Source organism: Drosophila kikkawai, chromosome 3R (assembly GCF_030179895.1).
Source record: "Drosophila kikkawai strain 14028-0561.14 chromosome 3R, DkikHiC1v2, whole genome shotgun sequence".
In the NCBI taxonomy this organism is placed as follows: domain Eukaryota; kingdom Metazoa; phylum Arthropoda; class Insecta; order Diptera; family Drosophilidae; genus Drosophila; species Drosophila kikkawai.
This window is the reverse complement of record NC_091731.1, coordinates 7,598,432-7,620,427: the sequence shown is the minus strand read 5'-3', so window position 1 is coordinate 7,620,427 and position 21,996 is coordinate 7,598,432. Positions and strand designations below refer to the sequence as shown.

Sequence of the window (21,996 nt, the reverse complement as noted above, 5' to 3'; positions counted from 1 at the left end):
CAAAAATGTTTAAAAACAGCAAAGTTATAATTATTTTTCTAAAAATTTATCCAACATTTGTATGGCAGCTATATGATATAGTCATCCGGCCCGTTCTGACATATATAGCAGTGAGAGTATATAGAAGACTACATGCAAAGTTTCATTCAGATAGCTTTACAACTGAGGGACTAGTTTGCGTAGAAACGGACGGACAGACGGGCATGGCTAGATCGACTCGGCTGTTGATGCTGATCAAGAATATATATACTTTATAGGGTCGGAAACGTCTCCTTCACTGCGTTGCAAACTTCTGACTGAAATTATAATACCCTGCAAGGGTATAAAAAGAAAAATAATCTTACTTTAACCATCCATTCCTTTTCAAAGTAATTTAAAAAACGTTTCAAAATGCCGTGCCTGTTTTTTGGCAGCTCCAACAATTGGTCTTTCAAAATTGTAAACATTTCCTGAATTTTCGGAGGCTGAATTAATGGCAAGCTAAGAGACGTCCTGTACCATTTGTAGCAGTCCGTATTTTTTAACGTTGCTCTAAAATTAGGAATTTTTAAGCTGTTACGCCTTAAAGCTTGACAGTAATGAAACCAGCAGCCATTTATCATTGCCGTTGGGAACACAGTTTTTAACGCTTTTCTCAAAGCTATCTCATTATCTGTGGTAAAGCTATCCGGCTGAAACTTAAAAAAGTTGGCATTTAAAAATGCGAACAGGTCCTCGTAGACCTCTCTTGTCTTTCTCGCTATCAAAATGTAAATAAATGGAAAAGTCTGCAATTAGAATAAAAATGGACATGAACTTATTTGGTTAAATATCACACAAACTGTATATATTTTTATACTTACATGGTTCCTGAATTGATAATGAACAATTAGCAATTGTTTAAAGCCGCAAGAATGTTCCATCGTATCGAATGTTCCATCGTATCGAATGTTCCATCTATGAAAAAGTGGCGTTCTCCTGGCCTACTTTCAATATTTCTGCACAATGCTTGGCGATAGGAAAATGCAATAAGCAAAGTTTTCTTCCACAATAGTGGACCCATGAAAAGGTAGCTGATTTTGCTTAGAATTGCCATATTCTTTCTGGAAAGCGTCATCTTCAAATAGCAATTTGACTTCATTTGGGGACTTGGGGTTTAGCATCGCGTTTTTACTCCGGATCCTAAACAATTGCCGTCTTATTTTAGGAAAAGCAACAGAAGAAGCCGCTTCTCCGCTTTTGAGGCATTCTTCGTAGAAGATGTCGCGCACGCCTTTTTTTAAATTTTTTTTGCTCACATTGACTTTTGCCATTGTTAATTAGCTCTAGTCTTTTTATTAGGTCTTGGAGAGAAGCATGGTTGTGGCTGCTCTCGAGACTCATTTGAGTACACATACCACCATTAGACAAGGCCACTGAAACACTACAGTCTTTTATATAGCAAATATAACGCGAACTTTCCTTCAAAACACTTTTAATTTTAAACAATTGTTGCTGGCTTGTAAGAAGCAGCAACTTAGAATTGTTTCTAAGTCCAGGTACAATTTTATATTCATAAACGGATTCCATTTCCCGTAGGCGCTATGACACTGGGCGTTTTGACATGCACCCGTTGCCAGCCTCCGGTCGGCCCAGAGCGACTTTCTGCCCGCGATCTGTGGCGCGCACGTGCATTCAATTCAAATCTTTTCATGATGTCGCTACTTCATTTTCCTATATTGTTCCTAATTGTTCCTATTCTATTCTACTTTAATATCTAAAATTTTTGGAGTTGGGCGTGTCATCGTCACTTTTATCTCAACCCGATAATACGGGTTTTTGTTTGATATCAGAAAGTTTGGTTTTAAACTCGCTTGTAATAAATAAGAAATTTATAAGAAATCTACAGTAGAGTTTGACTGTTCAATACACAGTCTCCTGTGACGATGAATTCATTGAATGAAAAATGTCCTTTGCGCCGCATTTCTAAGACTTAAAAGAATTACTTCGATGAACTGAATTTAACTGATATAAAAAAAGACATAAGATTTCTTATTTTTTATCGCCCCTGTTAAAAGCTATAGTTCGAGACTAAAAAAAACATTTGAGGCGAGTTGGAGTCTGTATGGGGTTAAATTACTTTATTTTTGTAAAAACTCTCGTGTTAATCATTCGATTTTGCACAGGTCTCATTATTGGATATCAATTTAGGCCACGGTTTGCGATAGCGGAAGTGTGGGTGACTGTGAGATACGTGGTACCCAAAGGAATGTGGGCGAAAATAAAAGGAACAATATGACTTAAGAAAATGAAGTGTTGCAAAAAAATATTACACTTAACCCAAATAAAGCTAATCCTGTCCAAATGCTGTAAAGATTTAAGTATAAATTTAAATTATATTACGGCTTTTCATAAATTGTGAGGGTAGAAATGGCCTTTTTTTATTTAAGGGTCCATTCTGGTTAGTTAAAAAAAATCGATTTTTTTTTGCATTTTTTGATACTTATAAGTGTCTAGAATATAATACTAAAACGACAAATCGAAATAGTTTAAAAGTTATGAGCCTCCGAACCGGCAGACTTTTACGTCCTGAGGGGTTCCTTTTTTTGACATTGGCTTACGTCGTCTTGTGTCCTGCTTCAGGACATGCTATAAAAATTTTAAAAATTTGTGCTAAATCATCTCCAAACTATGAGAAATAAACGTGCAAAGTTTGAACTTTCCATGTCTTTTCCTTTATCAAAAAAAAAAAAAATTCCTAAAGATTGCCTATTTTTTGGCACAACTAAACATAATGGACCCTTAAATTTGGTTCACTTTGCACACCGCACTCTCTGTGCTCATGGTCAATACGTGGGACTGCCCTCCACAGTGAGTAAGAGCGACAATAGCACAAACAAGTTGGTTTGCGGTGTACATCCTACCTGTCCAGCGAATCATCCGATATCCAAAAAATATATTACATTCGTTATATGTTCCGGTAATCACGTGGCGTTTTTATTTAAAAATGTTGTTTCCAGATTTTTAATTAAGATCGAAAGTCCAAAATCAATAATTAAAAATTAAGATATTTTGTTAAATAAAAAATATAATTGAATAACAAATTAAAAAGGACCGATGTGAGTACCCGTAGAATTGGTTAAAAAGGTTAGGTTAGGTTAGGTTTATCCGGACGGCCCTCGTGGGGCCACGCCTAGGCCAATATGGCCCAAAGCTACTGTTCAAACATGAACACGGTTATAAATAAGAACGCATCTGTTAGCGATTAAGTCCCAGCAGCAGAGCACGGCCTGGCACTTGTATGTGCATATCTATCTATTAATACAACCGCCACTTGAGCCTATGTAACAAGTAACCCGAAATATGACCTCCTGCGAGCGGTCTGGGTTTGTTTAAGATATGTTCTTTCGGGGTGACTGTTTGCACCCTTATCGTACTTAAAATATTTCTCACGATCGGGAACTGTCCGATGCGTGGGTCTAGAACTAAGATCTACAATGTACATTCTCATGTTAGCTATATAAGCTAGGGTTTGAATGGAATAAAATCAGTTTTCTTACAAAAACTCAACACATGAAGACTTCTCAATTATTTGGGGGTTTTCAGCTACGCTGCGAAATTCCTGGATGGACCTAGAAACTGTTTGTTTGTGTTTTTCGCAAAGGCAAGGAAAAGTACCAGGTGTAAAATGAATTAAAGCAATCGTTGAAAACGTAATCGGGTGCTCGGTAGACATGCCACTCGTTATACTCGTGCAAGTTTATGTGTGTGCGACTCGTTTACTTTATTTGCCGGTGGTAAGAAACACCGGCACCAAAATTTGACAAGTGTGAATAGAGTTGTCGAAACAGGCACCCTTGCCGTTCTCTGCCAAGGACTTCGCCTGGTTTCCTCCTGGAGGCATTTTCTAGCGATGCCAGAACCGGAGAGCCTAGGCATCTCATTCTTGCACTCGTTAGGGCCGGACATTTGCAAATGAGATGCTCCAAGGTTTCGGTTACCTCTGCTTCATCACATTTCCGGCATCTAACGTTGTCGGTAATACCCAGTGCAGCAGACAGGCACATACCCACTAACATTCTGCAGTTCTTCCGCGGAAGATGCAGCACGGTGAGTTTCTCGTTGTGTTTTTTGCACATGATTTTTGATATTCTGCAGGTTGCGGAATTACTCTTCCACCTGCTTTTTGCGCTTGCGCCAGCCCGTCTCTCTAGCTCGCTTTGGAGCGTTCTTAGGCAGATAGGGACGTTTTCTGTTCAGTCCAACGCCTTCCTTTGCAAGTTCGTCCGCGGTTTCGTTACCGTCTATGCCTTGGTGGCTGGGAACCCAGTAGATCCTCACTGACTTAGTCGTGCTTAGGCTATCTAGTGACTCCCTGCTTGCCAGTACATTTTTGGCCCTCCGGTGCGTCCAAACAGGCGCTCTCGGCTGAGCTTTGCCTTTTGTTGGCAAGCGTCTCCTCTACCTTGTTGGCGAATCCGCCAGTCGATCTCATGTGGAGGAGTTTGGCGAAGTGAAGCCTCACCTCAGCGATATTCTTCTCTGCCCAGGTAAGCTTTACCATCTTCTCTGGTGATAGGGCGGCTTTTTCCTGGAGCCGAGTCTGAATGCGGAGGGCAGCCTTGTACTGCGCCTTGGCCTTTATTCCCTTGACCGCTTTGGTAGCTGCTGCTCAAACCGTTAGATCTCGTGCCCATCGCTGATATATATAGTTATTTGACTACAGATAAATGTTTTGCTTCATACGCCAAGACTGGGATAAACTTTTTCTGGTGAGAGACATCAAAAATTAGATTCTCAATTAATTAAAAAAATTTACACCATTTGACAGAAGTGCGATATCGAGTATAGGAGAAAATTTCAAGGGCCTGCAACTGCTTGATAATTCCCACTCCCAGTAAAAGTGAAATCCGAAATGGAAAATTCTTAGGATGGGAGCCGTAATTTATGAGCAATTTTTGGCTTCTCCACCGCTTAAGACGGCGTATCCCTTTTTTGAGGTTGAGCAATAAAATGAAATATTTATGAGGGAACATTATGGGATTTGTTTTAGCCTTATACATGTATATGAAACCGTCATCGGGCCAGGCACCCGCCATCTGATCCGAGCAGGGTCGCCGCTGTCAGTAGGTTACGTGAACATTGGCCGAATAGGAATATTTATTACATTCACGGCGTTAAGGCGAGGGCAGTTTGCGGAAACGGAAACTAAATAGTAGTGGTTAAATTATTAAATGGCCGCCGCTGCGAAAGGGCTGAGAGATAGGAGTAGATGGGCGGCAGCCATCGTTTTTCTTTACGAGTCACAGCATTACCAATAAAAATGTACTCTTATTGACGGTGTACCCTTGCCCATAAATACAGACATCCTCCTAGTCTGGGTGCTGCACACTCAATTTCAGCGCGCTATTTGTATACATGGATGGAAACATACATAAGTTACATACAATTCTGGTTGCTGCAAATATATACATATGTTCACGCACTCCACGCGCGGTGGTAGGCATTCATGAGTATTTCAAGCCAGGAAGTGTTTGGAAATACTTTAAATAATTTACCAGCGCTGGAGGATTTTTCCATCGCAGAGAGCCCATGTATCGATTTATGAGCAACTCAAAGGGATAAGCACTTTTGCAAACAGCCGTCTGCCATAACTACTAAAACTACTGCTCTTGCGTTTATTATATATGTAAATATTTACCCAAGCAACTTATATTAAAGGCCCGAGCCTTCAGAATTCTTAGTGTTTCTTTCTGAGCTTATGCACAACTGGATTAATGAATTAATTTAATGAATTAATTTAATGAATTAAAAAGCATGTTCATGTAACTCATATAAACGGTAATGCACAAAAGTAGATTGTGAGTTCGGCTCGATACATTTAAAATCAGTGGGGAAGCCCCGCCTAAAGGAATACTATTTATTGAAATTGCAATGCAAATACAGAAAAAATGTTCGCAAGTTAAACATAATATTTTTATGGGTTGAATTACAATAAAGTACAGTCAATGTATTTTGTTGTTGGATTCAAACTATGTGTGTATTTTGTTGTTGGTTTTGGAGACTGTAAATTACTGTCAGCTGCAGTCAAGATGCTGTTCTTATTGGGGTGCAATCGTGGGTCAACCTTAAGTTTTTTACAGTGAAACTGTAAAATACTGTATTTCACAATTTTCGTAGGTTGGGGCCTTTTTACTATAGAATCGTGGTTGAATTTACTATAGAGCAGTCATAAGACAAAACGCGTTATGTCGTTTTACTGTAGTTTACAGTAAAATCACCCCAAGACTTTGAGTTGGTGCACTTTGACTGTGAAATTGGTTGGATTTATTTCATTTTTTCTGTGTAACCTTTTTCATGAGTTTACTTACCTCTGTGATCCACCACTGTGGGTATACCCATATATGTCTTTTTAGAGTACGTGAGTATGCACGACTCCTTGTATGGGTTATTGAGAATGTTCGTCAAGTCCTCGACTTCTTTGTTGATTCCTCCCAGGGTAGATCTAACCTTGATCCTGCTGTTTTGGATCTTTGACTGTACAATCTTTATATATTTGTCCCAGGCTGTGTTGCGAGGGTTGCGTTTCGGTGCCGTCTCGCATGTCGGCAACAAAATTTTAAAGATTATTTACTTATGGTCTGAAAATGAGTGCTGTGTCCACACCCTATATTTTCCTACCTCATAATAATTTGTATATTATACATAGCATTAATATATTAAAAATTTAAATGCTGAAGACACACACAGGACAGAGTTGAAAAACAGACAAGCTATAATTTTTTTTCTAAAAATGTGTCATTTGTATGTCAGCTATATGATATAGTCGTCCAATATAGCAGTGAGAGTATCCAGAAGACTATATGAAAAAGTTTCATTCAGATATCTTTAAAATTGAGGGACTATTTTGCGTAGAAACGGACATAGCTAGATCGATTCGGCTGTTGATGCTGGTCAAGAATATATATAGGGTCGGAAATGTCTCCTTCGGTGCTTTGAAAACTTCTGACTAAAACTAAAATACCTAACAAGGGTATAAAAATACAGTATTTTTTGGTTTTGGACACGTAAATTTCTATGGTATCCTTTTTTTTTACTTATTTTTCGAAAGCAGTGAATAATCTATGTCAGTAATCTTAATCTGGCATGTAAAGTTTCGAAATGATATATCGACGCATTTCCGCGAAAGTATCGTATGTCGCGTTTTTTCCAAATTGAGAATTTAATGCAAAATTGTTAGGCACCTATGTATGTCCCACTATCCTGTGAAATATTATAACTGAAAACCCTATAGTTCCGATAAAAATTAAGTTTCAATTTTATCATTTGTTCAGTGCTTTCTAAGAGATCAAAGCAGAAAAAAGCTTCTCCTGTAAAATGTGATTTTTCAACATACGATACATTCGCGGAAATGCGTCGATATGTACATATGTATATAGATACCAATTGACTATAGTCCCAAAATGCTTAACCTATTTGAAATTCTCTTAATATATATATTTTTATACCCTTGAAGGTTATTTTAATTTCAGTCAGAAGTTTGCAACGCAGTGAAGGCGACGTTTCCGACCCTATAAAGTATATATATTCTCGATCAGCATCAATAGCCGAGTCGATCTAGCCATGTCCGTCTGTCCTTCTGTCCGTCTCTCCGTTTCTACGCAAACTAGTCCCTCATCTGATATTATCTGATATCTGAATGAAACTTTGCATATAGTCTTCTATATACTCTCACTGCTATATATATATGTCGGAGCGGACCGGATCGGACGACTATATCATATAGCTGCCATACAAATGTTCGATACATTTTTGGAAAAAAAATTATAACTTGGCTGTTTTTCAATATTATTCCATCATTTTTGAGATATAGCCATTTCATATTATTCCAGAATTTAGGTATAAATTTTATGAAATCGAACGACTATATCTTATAGCTGCCATAGGAACGATCGGGAAACTAATAGAAACAAGAAAGGAAGCTAACTTCGGCACGCCGAAGTTTGTATACCCTTGCAGATTGGTTTTCATATTTATATTATAAATTATAATGCCGAAAACAGACACTAAACTGAGTTACATACCATTTTACATATACTTATTATGTTTACAGTTTGACAGTTACAGTTATACATTCCCAGCTTTACATTTTCTCTACATCTACGGATCGCTTCTATGGCTGCTATATGATATAGTTGTCCGACTTTCATAAAATGTATACGAAAATTCTATAATAATAAGTAAAGCTCATATCTCAGAGTAGATGAAAATACGTTGAAAAACAACGAAGTTTTAATTTTTTCTATTACTTTCCCTATCGTTCCTATGGCAGCTATAAGATATAGTCGTCCGATTTTCATAAAATTTAAACCAAAATGTTAAAATAATACCAGAAGCTCATGTGTCAAAGTAGATTAAAATACGTTGAAAAACAACGAAGTTATAATTTTTTTGATTTATTTCCCGATCGTTCCTATGGCAGCTATAAGATATAGTGGTCCGATTTTCATAAAATTTTTACCAAAATTCTGGAATAATATAAAATGGCTATATCTCAAAAATGATGGAATAATTTTGAAAAACAGCCAAGTTATAATTTTTTTTCTAAAAATTTATCGAACATTTGTATGGCAGCTATATGATATAGTCGTCCGATCCGGCCCGTTCCGACATATATAGCAGCGAGAGTATATAGAAGACTATATGCAAAGTTTCATTCAGATAGCTTTAAAACTGAGGGACTAGTTTGCGTAGAAACGGACAGACGGACAGACGGACGGACAGACGGACATGGCTAGATCGACTCGGCTGTTGATGCTGATCAAGAATATATATACTTTATAGGGTCGGAAACGTCTCCTTCACTGCGTTGCAAACTTCTGACTGAAATTATAATACCCTGCAAGGGTATAAAAATGATAACTTCGTTGTTATACCTTTGCAGGGTATTATAATTTCAGTCAGAAGTTTGCAACGCAGTAAAGGAGACCTTTTCGACCCTATAAAGTATATATATTCTTGACAAGCATCAACAACTGAGTCGATCTAGCCATGTCCGTCTGTCCGTCTGTCCGTCCGTCTGTCCGTTTCTACGCAAACTAGTCTCTTAGTTTTAAAGCTATCTGAATGAAACTTTGCATATAGTCTGCTATATACTCTCACTGCTATATATGTCGGAACGAGCCGGATCGGACGACTATATCATATAGCTCCCATACAAATGATCGACAAATTTTTAGAAAAAAAATTATAACTTGGCTGGTGATCAACATTTTTGCACAATTTTTTCGATATGGCCATTTTATATTATTTCAGAATTTCGTTAAAAATTTCATGAAAATCGGACGACTATATGATATAACTGCCATAGGAACGATCGGGAAATTAATAGAAAAAACATTATAAATTCGTTGTTTTTCAACCTATTTTTATCTACTCTGAGATATAAGCTTATTTTATTAGTTCAGAATTTTGGTATAAATTTTATGAAAATCGGAAAACTATATCATATAGCTGCCATATAAGCCGATCGGTAGATGTAGAGAAAATGTAAAACTGCGAATGTAATGAAATAATATCTGCAAGGGAATACAAACTTCGGCGTGCCGAAGTTAGCTTCCTTTCTTGTTTTTCAACGTATTTTCATCTACTCTGAGATATGAGATAGGACAACTATATCATATAGCTGCCATAGAAGCGATCCGTAGATGTAGGGAAAATGTAAAGCTGGGAATGTATAACTGTAACTGTCAAACTGTAAACATAATAAGTATAGGTAAAATGTTATGAAACTCTGTTTAGTGCCTGTTTTCGGCATTTTAATTTATAATATAAATATGAAAACCAATCTGCAAGGGTATACATACTTCGGCGTGCCGAAGTTAGCTTCCTTTCTTATTTTAGTAATAAGTAATCAAAATGATACAAAAATACAAAGAAATCAAAAATAAAAATAAAGGAAAGTAAATTTTTGTTTTTTTTTTCCTTTTATATATTTAATTTATCAAATTAATAAAAATGAAGCTACTAAATTTTCTTTTTTTTTCTATAGCGGACGGTAGTTGTTTTGTTTGACTCTCCGAAATGTTGTGTTTTGTCTTTTTAAGTTAAAAAAACTAACAACCCCCCTCCAACATTCCTATAAGAATAATAAAGGCATATGCAGCAAGCTCTTGAAATTGTATACTGATAGTTTTTCTTTTACATGTCATATTATTGTGAAATCTAGATAAGGCCGGAGATTCTCAGCTTCGAAGTTCCGGTTTAATACACAGTTTAAAGATGGGACCGTCTCTTCCAGCGGGGAGGTGGAGTTTTAATTCCGTTGGCTCCAGCCTTTCTCTGACCTGGTTCTTATTGACGATTTCACAGACATTAAATTTATCAGTGAAAAAATATTATTGCCAGGTAGTTTTATCCATGATAGAATTATACAAGGTAGTCCACTCGGCAAAATCATAGTCCCCTGATGTAAGTGCGAGTGAAATAGCATTCAATAGTTAGTGAGAGTGAAATGGCAACATAGTGCTTCGATTAACCCGTACACGGTGCATGGGGCTAAAAGTTTCCTTAGTTATGACAAGAGTTGTATTGTTTATAATTTTATATTTATAAGTTTTGAATTTGACATAATTCTTTGTTTTTGTTGTTTAACAGCCATTCTCTTGTTTAAGCTCTTAATTCCAAAGTATATGCGTATCTTAAAATAAATAATAAATAATAATACATATAATAAAATAATAAATATAAATTCGAGTTGATTTATTTTGTTTTTAAATGTCGATGATGGTTTCATCAGACCTCCATGCGAAACCTCATCTACGTATGTAAATGTAATTTTTTTCTTGGCCACTTAAGGGTTAAAGCTCTGAAAAAAAAACCGTCCACACACAACCTTTCAGTTCGACAAGCAGGCCATGCACTGACATTAATGGACCAAAACCCGAACGACTTCGGCAGTCGAGTGGACTACCTTGTATAATTCTATCATGGTTTTATCTATATAACCTGTTCTGATGTTCCTCTATCTACTGTTAAAAAATGTTCTATTTAATTTTTCCAGTGTGACATCTGACGTCACACAAGGTAGCCAACTCGGCACACTCAAAGCCAGGGCATGCTCGGATTTATTAAATTGTGGTCGAAGGAGTTCGATTTCCCATATGTATATGTAATAAGGACCCATTTGTTATCTGGTTGCTTCGCCCAGTATGGGAGTATGGTTCTTGCGTCTGTAGTCCTCGATTTGGCATTCATATTTACCGCATTGAATCTGCACAAAATAACTTTTTACGTCTAGCCTAACCTAGCATGCTGACTTGAAATTACCGTTTTATTCTACTCGACTTATCTTAATTAATTTTATTTCCCTAGCTAACTGTAGAACGATGCGATGTCGGATTTGTTCACGCCAGAAAATTCTTCGCCAATTAGTTATTAAAATATCCATTGTACGAATTGCTTAAAAATGTTTTTAAGTAATCTTTCTTACTTACGAAAAAATTACTTTATAGATTGCGGTAAGAAATAAAATACAACAAAATATATGAGCTAACAAAAATTTATTAATTATAATAAGAGTCTGTTCCTTGATGAACACTGATGATGATGTATTTTAAACTGCTGTATATGATCGATTAACGAATGCGATATGTATGACGTGGTCGCCTAGAATGTGTGGAGATTATCATGTATGGCCAGTTAGGCCTGGAAGACTGTCATAGTTGAAATCGTAGCTGTGTTACTCGACCGTTACGGACTTTGCCAGATTTCTGGGGCAATCGACATCGCATCCTCGAAGCACGGCAATGTGATAGGATAAGAGTTGCATGGGGATGACGGTGAGAATACCCTGCAGGCAATCTACAGTTCGGGGGATCTCCAGGTGGCGGGAAGAGAACGCTTTGGTCTCCTCATCTCCCTCCTCGCAAATAATGATCGGACAGCCCTTACGAGAAGTTACCTGCTGCAGGGCGTTCATGCACTTGACGTAGACAGGATCCCGCAGGACTATCATCAGGACAGGCATTGAGTCATCGACAAGGGCTAGAGGGCCATGTTTTAGTTCTCCGGCCATGATGCCCTCGCTGTGCATGTAGGTCAGCTCCTTGACTTTCTGAAAGACTCCATGACATGTAAATGCTTCAACTAAATGGATGTCTAAGTATGGGACTTACCAGGGCTCCCTCCAGACAGGTGGCAAAGTTGTAACCGCGACCCATGATCAGCAGCGACTTATGCTGGTAGAGATCTTTGGCCAGTTCCTGGACCTTGGAGTCAAGTTTAAGAACTGCGCGAATTTGATCCGCGAGCGTTGACAATGCCTGCAGAATTTCCAGTCGACGCTGCTGCAGGGATAGACGGTCCTCGGACATGACAAGCGCGAACATCACCAATGAAATGAACTGTGACGTGTATGCCTTCGTCGAAGCAACACCGATCTCCGGCCCCGCGTTAATGTGCACTCCACAATGGGACTCGCGACAGATGCTGCTGCCCACGGTGTTAGTAATTCCCATGATTAGGGCTCCCCGCTGCTTGCAATACCGCAAGGCCATCAGGGTGTCCGCAGTCTCGCCAGACTGCGAGATAAAAAAGCAGACATCGTCTCGGAAAATGGGTGTATTGCGGTCCAGGAAGTCGGAGGCCAACTCAACTATTACGGGCAGCTCGGTTAGCTCTTCGAGGAGCTGCCTAGTGGCAACGGCGCTATGGTATGACGTACCGCACCCAATTAGCATTAGACGCCGACAGCGCTTTATTTCTGGAATGTAGTCCTTAATTCCGCCTAGTACAATCGAGTTTTCGTCGAACCTTACGCGACCACGCATTGTATTAACCACAGAGTCGGGCTGCTCGAAAATTTCCTTTTGCATAAAGTAGTCGTAGTTTCCCTTCATGATCTGCTGAATTTCCATCTTTAATGTGGTGATTTCGCGCGCGTGCGGATCGTCCAGGCTTTTCTTTAGACGGTGAATGCTCAGCGTTCCATTACGAACCGCTGCCACGTCGTCGTCCTACAAAAAAATTATTAGAAGTTATGAGGTTGTTTTATAGAATCAATAAAATAGTTCGAATGACTGTCCTTAAAATATGTATGTTACAAGTAAGGAAGCTAACTTCTGTTAGTTTAAATTAATAGAAAACAAAAAAGGAAGCTAACTTCTGCACGTCGAAATTTGTATACCCTTGCAGTTTGCAAATGGATCATTAAGACTCGATTCATTCTGATTAAATTAATAGAAAACAAGAAAGGAAGCTAACTTCGGCACGCCGAAGTTTGTATACCCTTGCAGATTGGTTTTGATGTTTATATTATAGATTTAAATGATCAAAACACTCACAAAACAGAGTTTCATTACATTTATATATATTTATTATGTTTACAGTTACAGTTTTACATTCCCAGCTTTACATATTTTATACATTTACCGATCGCTTCTATGGCATCTATAAGATATAGTTGTCCGATTTTTATGAAATTTATATCAAAATTCTAGAATAATAAAAAAAACTTTTATATTAGAGTAGATAAAAATACGTTGAAAAACAACGAAGCTATAATTTTATTCCTATTAATTTCCCGATCGTTCCTATGGCAGCTATATCATATAGTCGTCCGATTTTCATAAAATTTTTTACCCAAATTCTGAAATAATATCAAATGGCCATAAATTATGCAAAAATGTTGAAAAACAGCAAAGTTATAATTATTTTTCTAAAAATGTATCGAACATTTGTATGGCAGCTATATGATATAGTCGTCCGATCCGGCCCGTTCCGACATATATAGCAGTGAGAGCATATAGAAGACTATATGCAACATTTTCATTGAGATAGCTTAAAAACTGAGGGACTAGTTTGCGTAGAAACCGACAGACGGCGAGACGGACATGTCTAGATCGACTCGGCTGTTGATGCTGATCAAAAATATATATAAACTTTATAGGGTCGGAAAGGTCTCCTCCACTGCGTTGCAACTTTTGACTGAAATTATAATACCATGCAAGGGTATAAATATATCTGACGAAATAAGGTAATACATAAGAATCAGCAACTGTAGGTCAGTCCTAAAGTAAGAGCCTTATTGTTTATAGGTTAGTCTTTATATGTGAAGGAGTGGCAAAAATTAAAAAAAAGGCTTCTAAATGTTATATACATTTTTACGATAACCGATAATAAAAAAACAAACCCTTAATATAGCTGCTAAGTCAATATTCTTACCTCCAAGTAGATGACTCGGTTGGTGTGCTCAATAACGGCGGAAGCGTCCGATGCAAAGAAGTACTCTACCTCTTTTTCTTCCAGGGGCATAAACTCCGAGGTGCTTTCCGATCTCGGAAGCACTGGTAATTCACGGGATGGTCCATGTGGGCGAATATCTATTAGTTTGGCATTCGTCGTTGGCATTGATAATTTGTCGCGTTGGATGTGCAGTGGCATTTACAGTTGCAATTCAACGGTTGCGGTGACATTTATGGCGTTGATGGTATTGAGAGTTGTTTTTCAGTTCCACCAGACAAAACAGGACGAAGCAGATGCAGCCATCGTGGCCAAAGGCAAGAGCAGGTGCGAGTGTGAAAGCGTGGTTATGAGTTTGGGTGTGTGGGTGCCAGACCAAACAAAAGAAAAATTAAATAAAAAATATGGTTTAAATAAACTTCACACACCAAATCAATGAAATCAATCGAAACTAAGAACTAATAAATTGTAAAATTTTGTTGCTCCATTAAAATTTAAAAGAAACAATAAGTTGGCAATTGGTATAGTTAGCCTATACTATAGGCACGACTGACAGCTAAGTAATGAGAAACGTCTTATTATTATCGATATCTATATTTAAATGCATCAGTTAAAGGCCAACGCAATGGTTAAACATAAATGAAGTCTTTGGTTTATTGTTTAATATTATTTCCCAAATGTATATTCTTCTTTATTATTTAATGCTTAACGCTCTGGACGTACCAGACGCAGAAAATAGTTATTAAAATAAAGACGTCGAAATCCAATCAGGGAAGTGCGAAGTTCGTATTCTAAATATTCAAAATTGTAGTTACCTTGAGGTTTGCCGGAGTCGGCATCTAAACGAATTCGAAAGGGCGAAACAAAGTGTTAGTATTACTTTAATGATGGCCAGACCTGAGCTTAAACATAAGTTAGTCGAGGAGAGGCGAGCAATTTAAATTAGAGTTAGAGTATAATTGGCCCCAAGCACCAGATTACGAAGTTGAAAACAAACGGGTAAGTCAGCTGACTACCTTTATCGGAGCTCTGCTTCTTGTCATCTACGGTTCGACATCGGCGCCAGGAGTGGCACAGGGAAGGTACGTCGGAGGTGGATAGCAACGAAACAGGTCAAAAGGGCCGGGACGGCAGGAAGCGACGGTAAGAATTGCGAGGGAGCGAACAAACGCAACATATAGATAGTTATTTACAAATAGATAGAAGACAAAGGATGAATTAAAAGTGGGTGGAGAGCCAAAAGTCCGCTTGCCTTTTCCGTAGAGAATTGGAATGTGGTCCGTGGCCAGTCGAGTCTTCGTTTTAATTCCGACCAGAAGGGGCGAGCTTCGGCGCGAGGCCACGCACTCTCCGGGGAAGTGCTTAGACTTCACGGCAATGGCAAAAGCGCCTTCCTGTAGGAGAAGGGCCGATTTTAGGTGGTATAGACACTCCATTGGGACCACTTACCACTTGCAGAATAGCCTGCTCGACCAACTCGCGGAACGAGTATGTGGGGTGGGTTTTCCACAGGTGGTGAACCAGCTTGGCGAACACTTCTGTGTCCGTGTCCGACTCGAACTCGTAGCCGCGCTTGGCTAAGAAAGTCTTCACGTCGTTGTAGTTCGTAATGATGCCGTTGTGCACTACAACGAAGCCGTTTTCTTCGTCGGAGCGGTGTGGATGTGAGTTCCTTTCGCAGGGCACACCGTGGGTGGCCCATCGGGTGTGGGCAATACCGATGTGGGTTAGAACAGGCTCACTGTAATCGCCTCCGCTAAAGTCTGCACGATAAAGAAGCAGGAAGCGATAGACAAATTTCGAAGGTACTCGAAAGACTGTACTTACGCTCCTGGATAGCATCCTCTAGCACCTTGACCTTGCCCGTCCGCTTCACCATTACAATGCTTTTATTATCCGGCGAGTCGATGGCAACTCCCGTGGAATCGTAGCCGCGGTACTCCAATCTCTTCAGTCCCGTAACCAGCAGGTCGAGCACCTCCTGGCGCGACTTGGGAGTGAGGTAATTCAGATAGGCAAATATTCCTGAGGGCACAATATGGTCTGGTTATTAAATTTGTTTCCCTTGCAAAGCAAATCTCCTATACAAGTCTTGAGCTTTTAAACTTAACTAAATACTTATTTTTCAAATAACAAATTAAAAAATAAAAACAAATCAATTTAAAGACTTAATTAAAAAAATTTTTCGTATTCATATAAATATTTACTATACAATTATGTTTGTAACAATACTCTGTATGAACACAAAATAGGTCAGAAAAAGACGCAGATATCCAATCGATGAAATATTGCAAGAGACAACCAGTTATGATGAAATTCTTTAATATGCCAACTTAGTAACCTGTTTTGAATGGGCTCGCATTTGTGGGCAACCTCCTGAGGTGTTTTGAGTCTATGAATATTATATAATACAAAAAATATTCAACATAATATGAGGCAAAATAAAATGGTTACTCGCTTAACAATAAATAGGTCACGCAATTGATTAAGCGAATGGAAAATATTTTTTTACAGATTAAAATATTGGTTTGGATTTAGATTCAGTAGCCGACATCGGCGGTAAACCATATATTTAAAGCAACGCGTTACCAATATCATTTAGCCTTGCATATCTCTAAATAAATGCACAATTATTAACATAGTTAAATATATATAAATATATATATTATATAAATATGTTGCAAGGAACTAAAAACGGGTCTTGTGATATTTTTTATTACTTACCACACATTTTTATTGTTGTAGATTCAATCAAAAAAATACACTTTGGATGTTGTCTGTAAGTTTCAAAGAGAACATTTATATATATTAATACTGTTTTCGAAATACCAACTATTAAGGGGTAATTGGTCAAACTTATGAATAGAAAACATATGAATATATAATATCTTTACAAAAGTAAGATAAGTGATAGAATAGGGCACATTTATGAACTTTTTGTTAAACTAATGCATTTGAATAGTACCAAATTACGATTAAAAAAAATGTTACAAGTTTTTATTCTATGAAAGTGAACGATTGACACCAGAAATATAGCTAATTTATTCAGATAGCCCAGTATTTCACTTGGGAATTACAATTTTTGTTATATTGTTATATTTGTACCAAACCTCAGAAGTATAATTTTTCCTCTGTTCGCGAACATAAGAGCTGGCTTTGCTTTTCGTTCGTATTCATTACATATTCGTTTTTTGCTTTCATTTTGATTTTAAGATTTTAGTATCAACAATAAACTAATAAGAAAATAGAAAAAAAAATTATCAAGCCGTTGAATAACTATTATTTTTTGAGTTTCTTGCACTTACTACTATTCTGTACAGTTCGCGATCCCAAAACTTGTCTTCTGTCATTACTTGAGTGCAGTCTGTCTAAACGTTTGAAAATTTATTTTTAAATACAGTCGGTTGTTTCTTATTGAAATATAAATGTTGTTTGTGCTTTTGGTATATTGACAAAATTATTGCGATTTGAGTATTGTACCGTTCGCGTTACGTAGGTATTTACAAAAAATATAAGCAGATCTAGGCAAGCTCCAGAAATACTTAATATTACTTCTATTAATAAAAAACTACATTATTTTATTTTGATTTAAGAATTTTCCTTTTTAATTACTTTGCTAATTTCGTGGACTCAATTTTTAAGTGAAGGCAAACAAGACTTCCGTTTTAGGTACCGTTTGCGATGCAGTGTTTTTTTTTAAATAATTTTAAAACGGCCAGTCCACAATACTTTTTTTTTATAATGCCAACAGTACAGGTAAAACTTATGGTGAAAAAAATTTGTTAAGGCCGTACATCCTGGAAATGGCCATATGTATATGTCAGGTTGAAATATCTAATATACCTAATATAAATTACAAATATGTGTTGAAAAACAACGAACTAATTTCAATTCTTATTACTTTTACTACCATATATTATATTACCGCTCGTATTTATGGCAGCTATATCATAAAGTTGTCCGATGAGGCCCGTTTCGACTTACATATTTAGAAATAAAAATAGTTTCCTTAAAAAAGCTTTTAACCCGAGGACTAGTTTGCATATAAACGGACATACGGACAGACGGCTGTTGATGCTAATCAAGTATATTCTCATATAATTTATAAAGTCTGAAATGACTCCTTCATTGCGTTGCATTCTTCTGAATAAAATTATAAAACTCTGAAAAGTATAAAAAGGGTCAAACATAGGAATCGAATCCACGATCGGGGATCCGGGGGACAGACAGACCTGCCCTCATAAAAATATTTTTCTAGATTTAAGAAAAATCGACTTAGAAATAATACAAATTTCCAAAACTTGTAGAAAAAGTTTCCATTAATTTAAGGCGAGGAAGCCAAGAATGTAATCAGGCAAACCACAATGAATACAATTTTGAAGGCTTAATTTTTCTATTTTTAGGGCGTTTTTTATGATTTGACTTGTTTAAGTTCTAATTGCAATACAACAACAAAATGATTAATATTATTGTTTATTAATAATGATAATTATGTTGTTCTAAAACCAAAAATAACTCAGCAATTGAAAAAAGGTTACCCCAAAATTGGTACATGACGGAATCTTTTCGTTTTTAAATTAGCAATGTACAGATCAAGATCTTTCAGTTTAGTCTCCTTTCCAAAAAGATAGGTTTTTGTCGGCCTGTGTAACATAAGAAATTTTATCTCAAATCTAGAGCGACTCGCCTTGGATCGTTCTTAGGTCAAATTTCTAAATGTACGTGCGAAAAGGTGCTTTTGCCTGGGTGGTGAAAATGACCAAATATGGAGCTTGCTGACGCGCACCCCTGGTATGTGTGTTTTATCAACCGCGTACTTCCTGTATCTGCTCCGAACACTGACGCACAGTAGCACCTTTTCTCATTTTCCTTTGCAAAAATCATAACTTTTGAACCAAGTAAAATTATAGAATAATTTAAACTGTTTGACAGGTAATTGTTATGAAAAATCAAATGTATTGGACAATGTGCTACGCCCACCAATCTCCTTTTAATAAGGTATTAAAATGAAAAGATCCTTTTTTTAGAAAAAAGTTTTTTTCCTTGCTTCAACCTTTTAAAAACTGAAAAAAAAACAATTTTTTTGTTTCATTTCTCATTACTAAAAGCAAGCCAATATTAAGGGGTTTTCAATAGGCATTGATTCCATGTACATATTCGCGACTTTGCGCAATGCAAAGTAGTAGTGTAGTCGGTGGAGTTCATCGGCTTCAGCTTTTATTAACTATTTTTTTAAAGAAAAAAAGTAGCGATTTAATTTATCAAAATAAAATGTATCAAATCAAGTTGCCATTTTTGTAGTTTGGATAACAGTTTTTGAATTTACATATCTTCATTTAGAGCGAAAACCATGAACATTGGTTAAATATTTTTGTGTAACATTATGAAAGTCGATAATTTTTAGTTTAAAGGATAAAACGTTTAACTTTTAATGCTTATATCTTAAAAAAAATCAATCCATATTTTGGTGGCAGATTTAAAATCCTTGGGAAATTTCCTGTCGGATAGATATCCATTGCGATCATGACTTTTCTGATTTTTGCAACGACGCGTCGTCGCGACGTTTCTATGTTTCTTTGTAGGGTATTGTATTACAAGAAGGATTAAACGCGAATATGTTTTTATATTATCACGTATTGAATTAATAATTTAATTAGTTTGTTTCTGATAAGTTCAATAACATCATTTTAAAGGCTTGTGAAGTGTTTTTGAATGCATTCAAATAAATCATCGCACTCTCACTCTTGTTCTTTTAATTGATTTTGTACAACAAAACTTGTTTCGTAAAATAACTTATTTTCCTCTAAAAAAATCTATGAGTCTAATATTATCTACAACTCTGACTCATTTTATTGCAACAATTACTAGCCGCTATCTATACAAAGTCTTGTCCTCATCTTCAAACTTTCTGTTCAATACTTTCAAGAGCCTATACACACGGTCCCCGAAAGGAGACATTTCTTGGATCGGCCTCTCACCCACTATATATTAAGAGCTTAATCCAGTTGAGTCGCTGTTGTTTATTAGTATTTTAAATAAATAGTTTTAACCTATGTACTTTATTCTGATTGCAATAATTTGTGTCTAAGTGCACACTGGTGCAGCAACTTTTACCTGTTAGCCCTACCCCTGATATTTAAAGATAAAAGCAAACCCCCGCGTTGACTTAGTCAGTCACACATTCGGGCAAAAAATAAGAACCGTCAGGAACCTTATCACCTTATCTTCCCTTCTATTTCCCAAACGAGCTGTCCAACAATAAAAGCACTCGTGGCCGGGAAGTTCTGTGTGAAAAAAACAGTGACAAGAAAGCCCTAGCAATTAATAAACTTTACCATGTCTGAATCTTTGTATTGGACTACAGCACTTAAGAGACAGACAAGTAAAATATACAACCTATTCGGGTATCTTTGGGGAATACATGTAAGTGCCCTTCATAAATTTACAAATTTCAACAAGAAAACACATAAATTTAATTAGATTTAATTGGTTGAACAACGCTAATCGGGAAAATACAGAAAAATCGATTTTATTAATTATTATTATTATTTTTATTATTTATTTTATTATTAAATTGTGTTTATTTATATATTATTTTAGAATGGATGTCTTAGAAAACTGCTAAACAAAACGCTTTATTTTTTATGCTTTTAGATGTTATAAATGTAAGATGTAAGTTCTCGGAAACACAATATTTATTATCAGCTTGTCCTTTTTAAGACAATGTACAAGGAAAAACCAAATAAATACGACTAAATGTCCCTGAAGTTACATATAACGATGAACAAGAGATCTTAAGGTTACTTGTTTCGCTTAGTGACTGGTAAACAATACACCATCTTTTCTGTTTGCATATGTTGCAAAACCTATTCAGGTATACAGCTTGCTCTGCAGTTGTGTTAACAAACTATTGGGTATGAAGCTTATGAGAGTCCAACAAATTGAAACGCGGTCAACGAGATTGGGTGCAAGTATCAACTTTAGCCCTTACATATTAGCCTGATTTTTGAATATTTGATGGCGATGGGTGTCCCCCATACACGAAGTCAAGTTTCCGAAACAGGTATTTTATGTAAGACAAGAAACGTTGGCTCCTCAGACTTTTCGCATTGGTAGTATTATTTAATTCAATGTAGGTTTGCTGCGTTGGCACCGGCACCGCCGAACCCAGCAATTGGACTTGAAATGCGCACAACGTCGCCAGTTTCAGCTGTGTGGATGCCAACTAGTCCGTTGACCACTTTCAGTCTCCTTCTCTGGACTCGTACTTACTTTAAGTGTTTCTTCTGGTTCCGCTGCCGGTTTTCGCCTGGTTAACTGGTTGTGGCTGGCTTCGGTTCGGATCTGGCAAGCTTTCGAACTGCCAACTTCGCTGTTGGAATAACACTGAGCGCACTTCGAAAAGCAGCAGGCGCTAAATGTGGTTCTTTTATAGGCCGCTGCTGCGCCACTAGCTCCGCTGCTGACGAAGGCCTGATCCGATCCGGCACGATCGTTAATGTCAAAGAGCCCGATTCCGACCAACAAGACCACTATGGAGCCAATCGGCTCTTTGGTTGGCAAAGCTGGAAGCTTGTTAAATTTAGAATGAAGGTACATATATCGTATATCTTATTAAGTCATAGTGATTGGTAAAAACTCAAAGAAAGAATTACGGAACATTAAAAATTGTTGAACTTATTGTAAACTAGAAACACGTAAGCCAGGCTGGAATATTTAGTATTTTATTGGTATTTCTTACATATCACCAACACTAGCTGTAGCAATATAGAGAAGGTTATTTGAATGATACTTCGA

General features: G+C 37.0%; 1 protein-coding gene and 1 long non-coding RNA gene across 7 annotated transcripts; one reads left to right on the top strand and one right to left on the bottom strand.

The window, feature by feature from the left end:
- Window positions 1-3,691: 3,691 nt before the first annotated feature.
- Window positions 3,692-11,673, top strand: LOC138928753 (uncharacterized). Its single transcript, XR_011445093.1, has 3 exons — window positions 3,692-4,068; window positions 11,332-11,477; window positions 11,537-11,673. It is a non-coding gene; the product is annotated as an uncharacterized lncRNA (long non-coding RNA).
- Window positions 11,503-21,623, bottom strand: Gfat1 (Glutamine:fructose-6-phosphate aminotransferase 1). 6 transcript variants are annotated; one of them, XM_017161896.2, is made up of 10 exons: window positions 21,472-21,623; window positions 16,924-16,976; window positions 16,027-16,224; window positions 15,649-15,962; window positions 15,452-15,593; window positions 15,216-15,242; window positions 15,015-15,038; window positions 14,182-14,339; window positions 12,135-12,974; window positions 11,503-12,073 (listed from the first exon to the last, which is right to left on the bottom strand). In XM_017161896.2, exons 2-10 carry the CDS (start codon window positions 16,928-16,930, stop codon window positions 11,699-11,701), a joined length of 2,085 nt encoding a protein of 694 aa, XP_017017385.1. In that variant the 5' UTR covers window positions 16,931-16,976; window positions 21,472-21,623; the 3' UTR covers window positions 11,503-11,698. The 6 variants fall into 6 exon arrangements, with proteins under 6 accessions (XP_017017385.1, XP_017017386.1, XP_017017388.1 ...); XM_017161897.2 differs by lacking the exon at window positions 15,015-15,038; XM_017161899.2 differs by lacking the exon at window positions 15,015-15,038 and having other exon boundaries at window positions 14,182-14,303.
- Window positions 21,624-21,996: the final 373 nt, after the last annotated feature.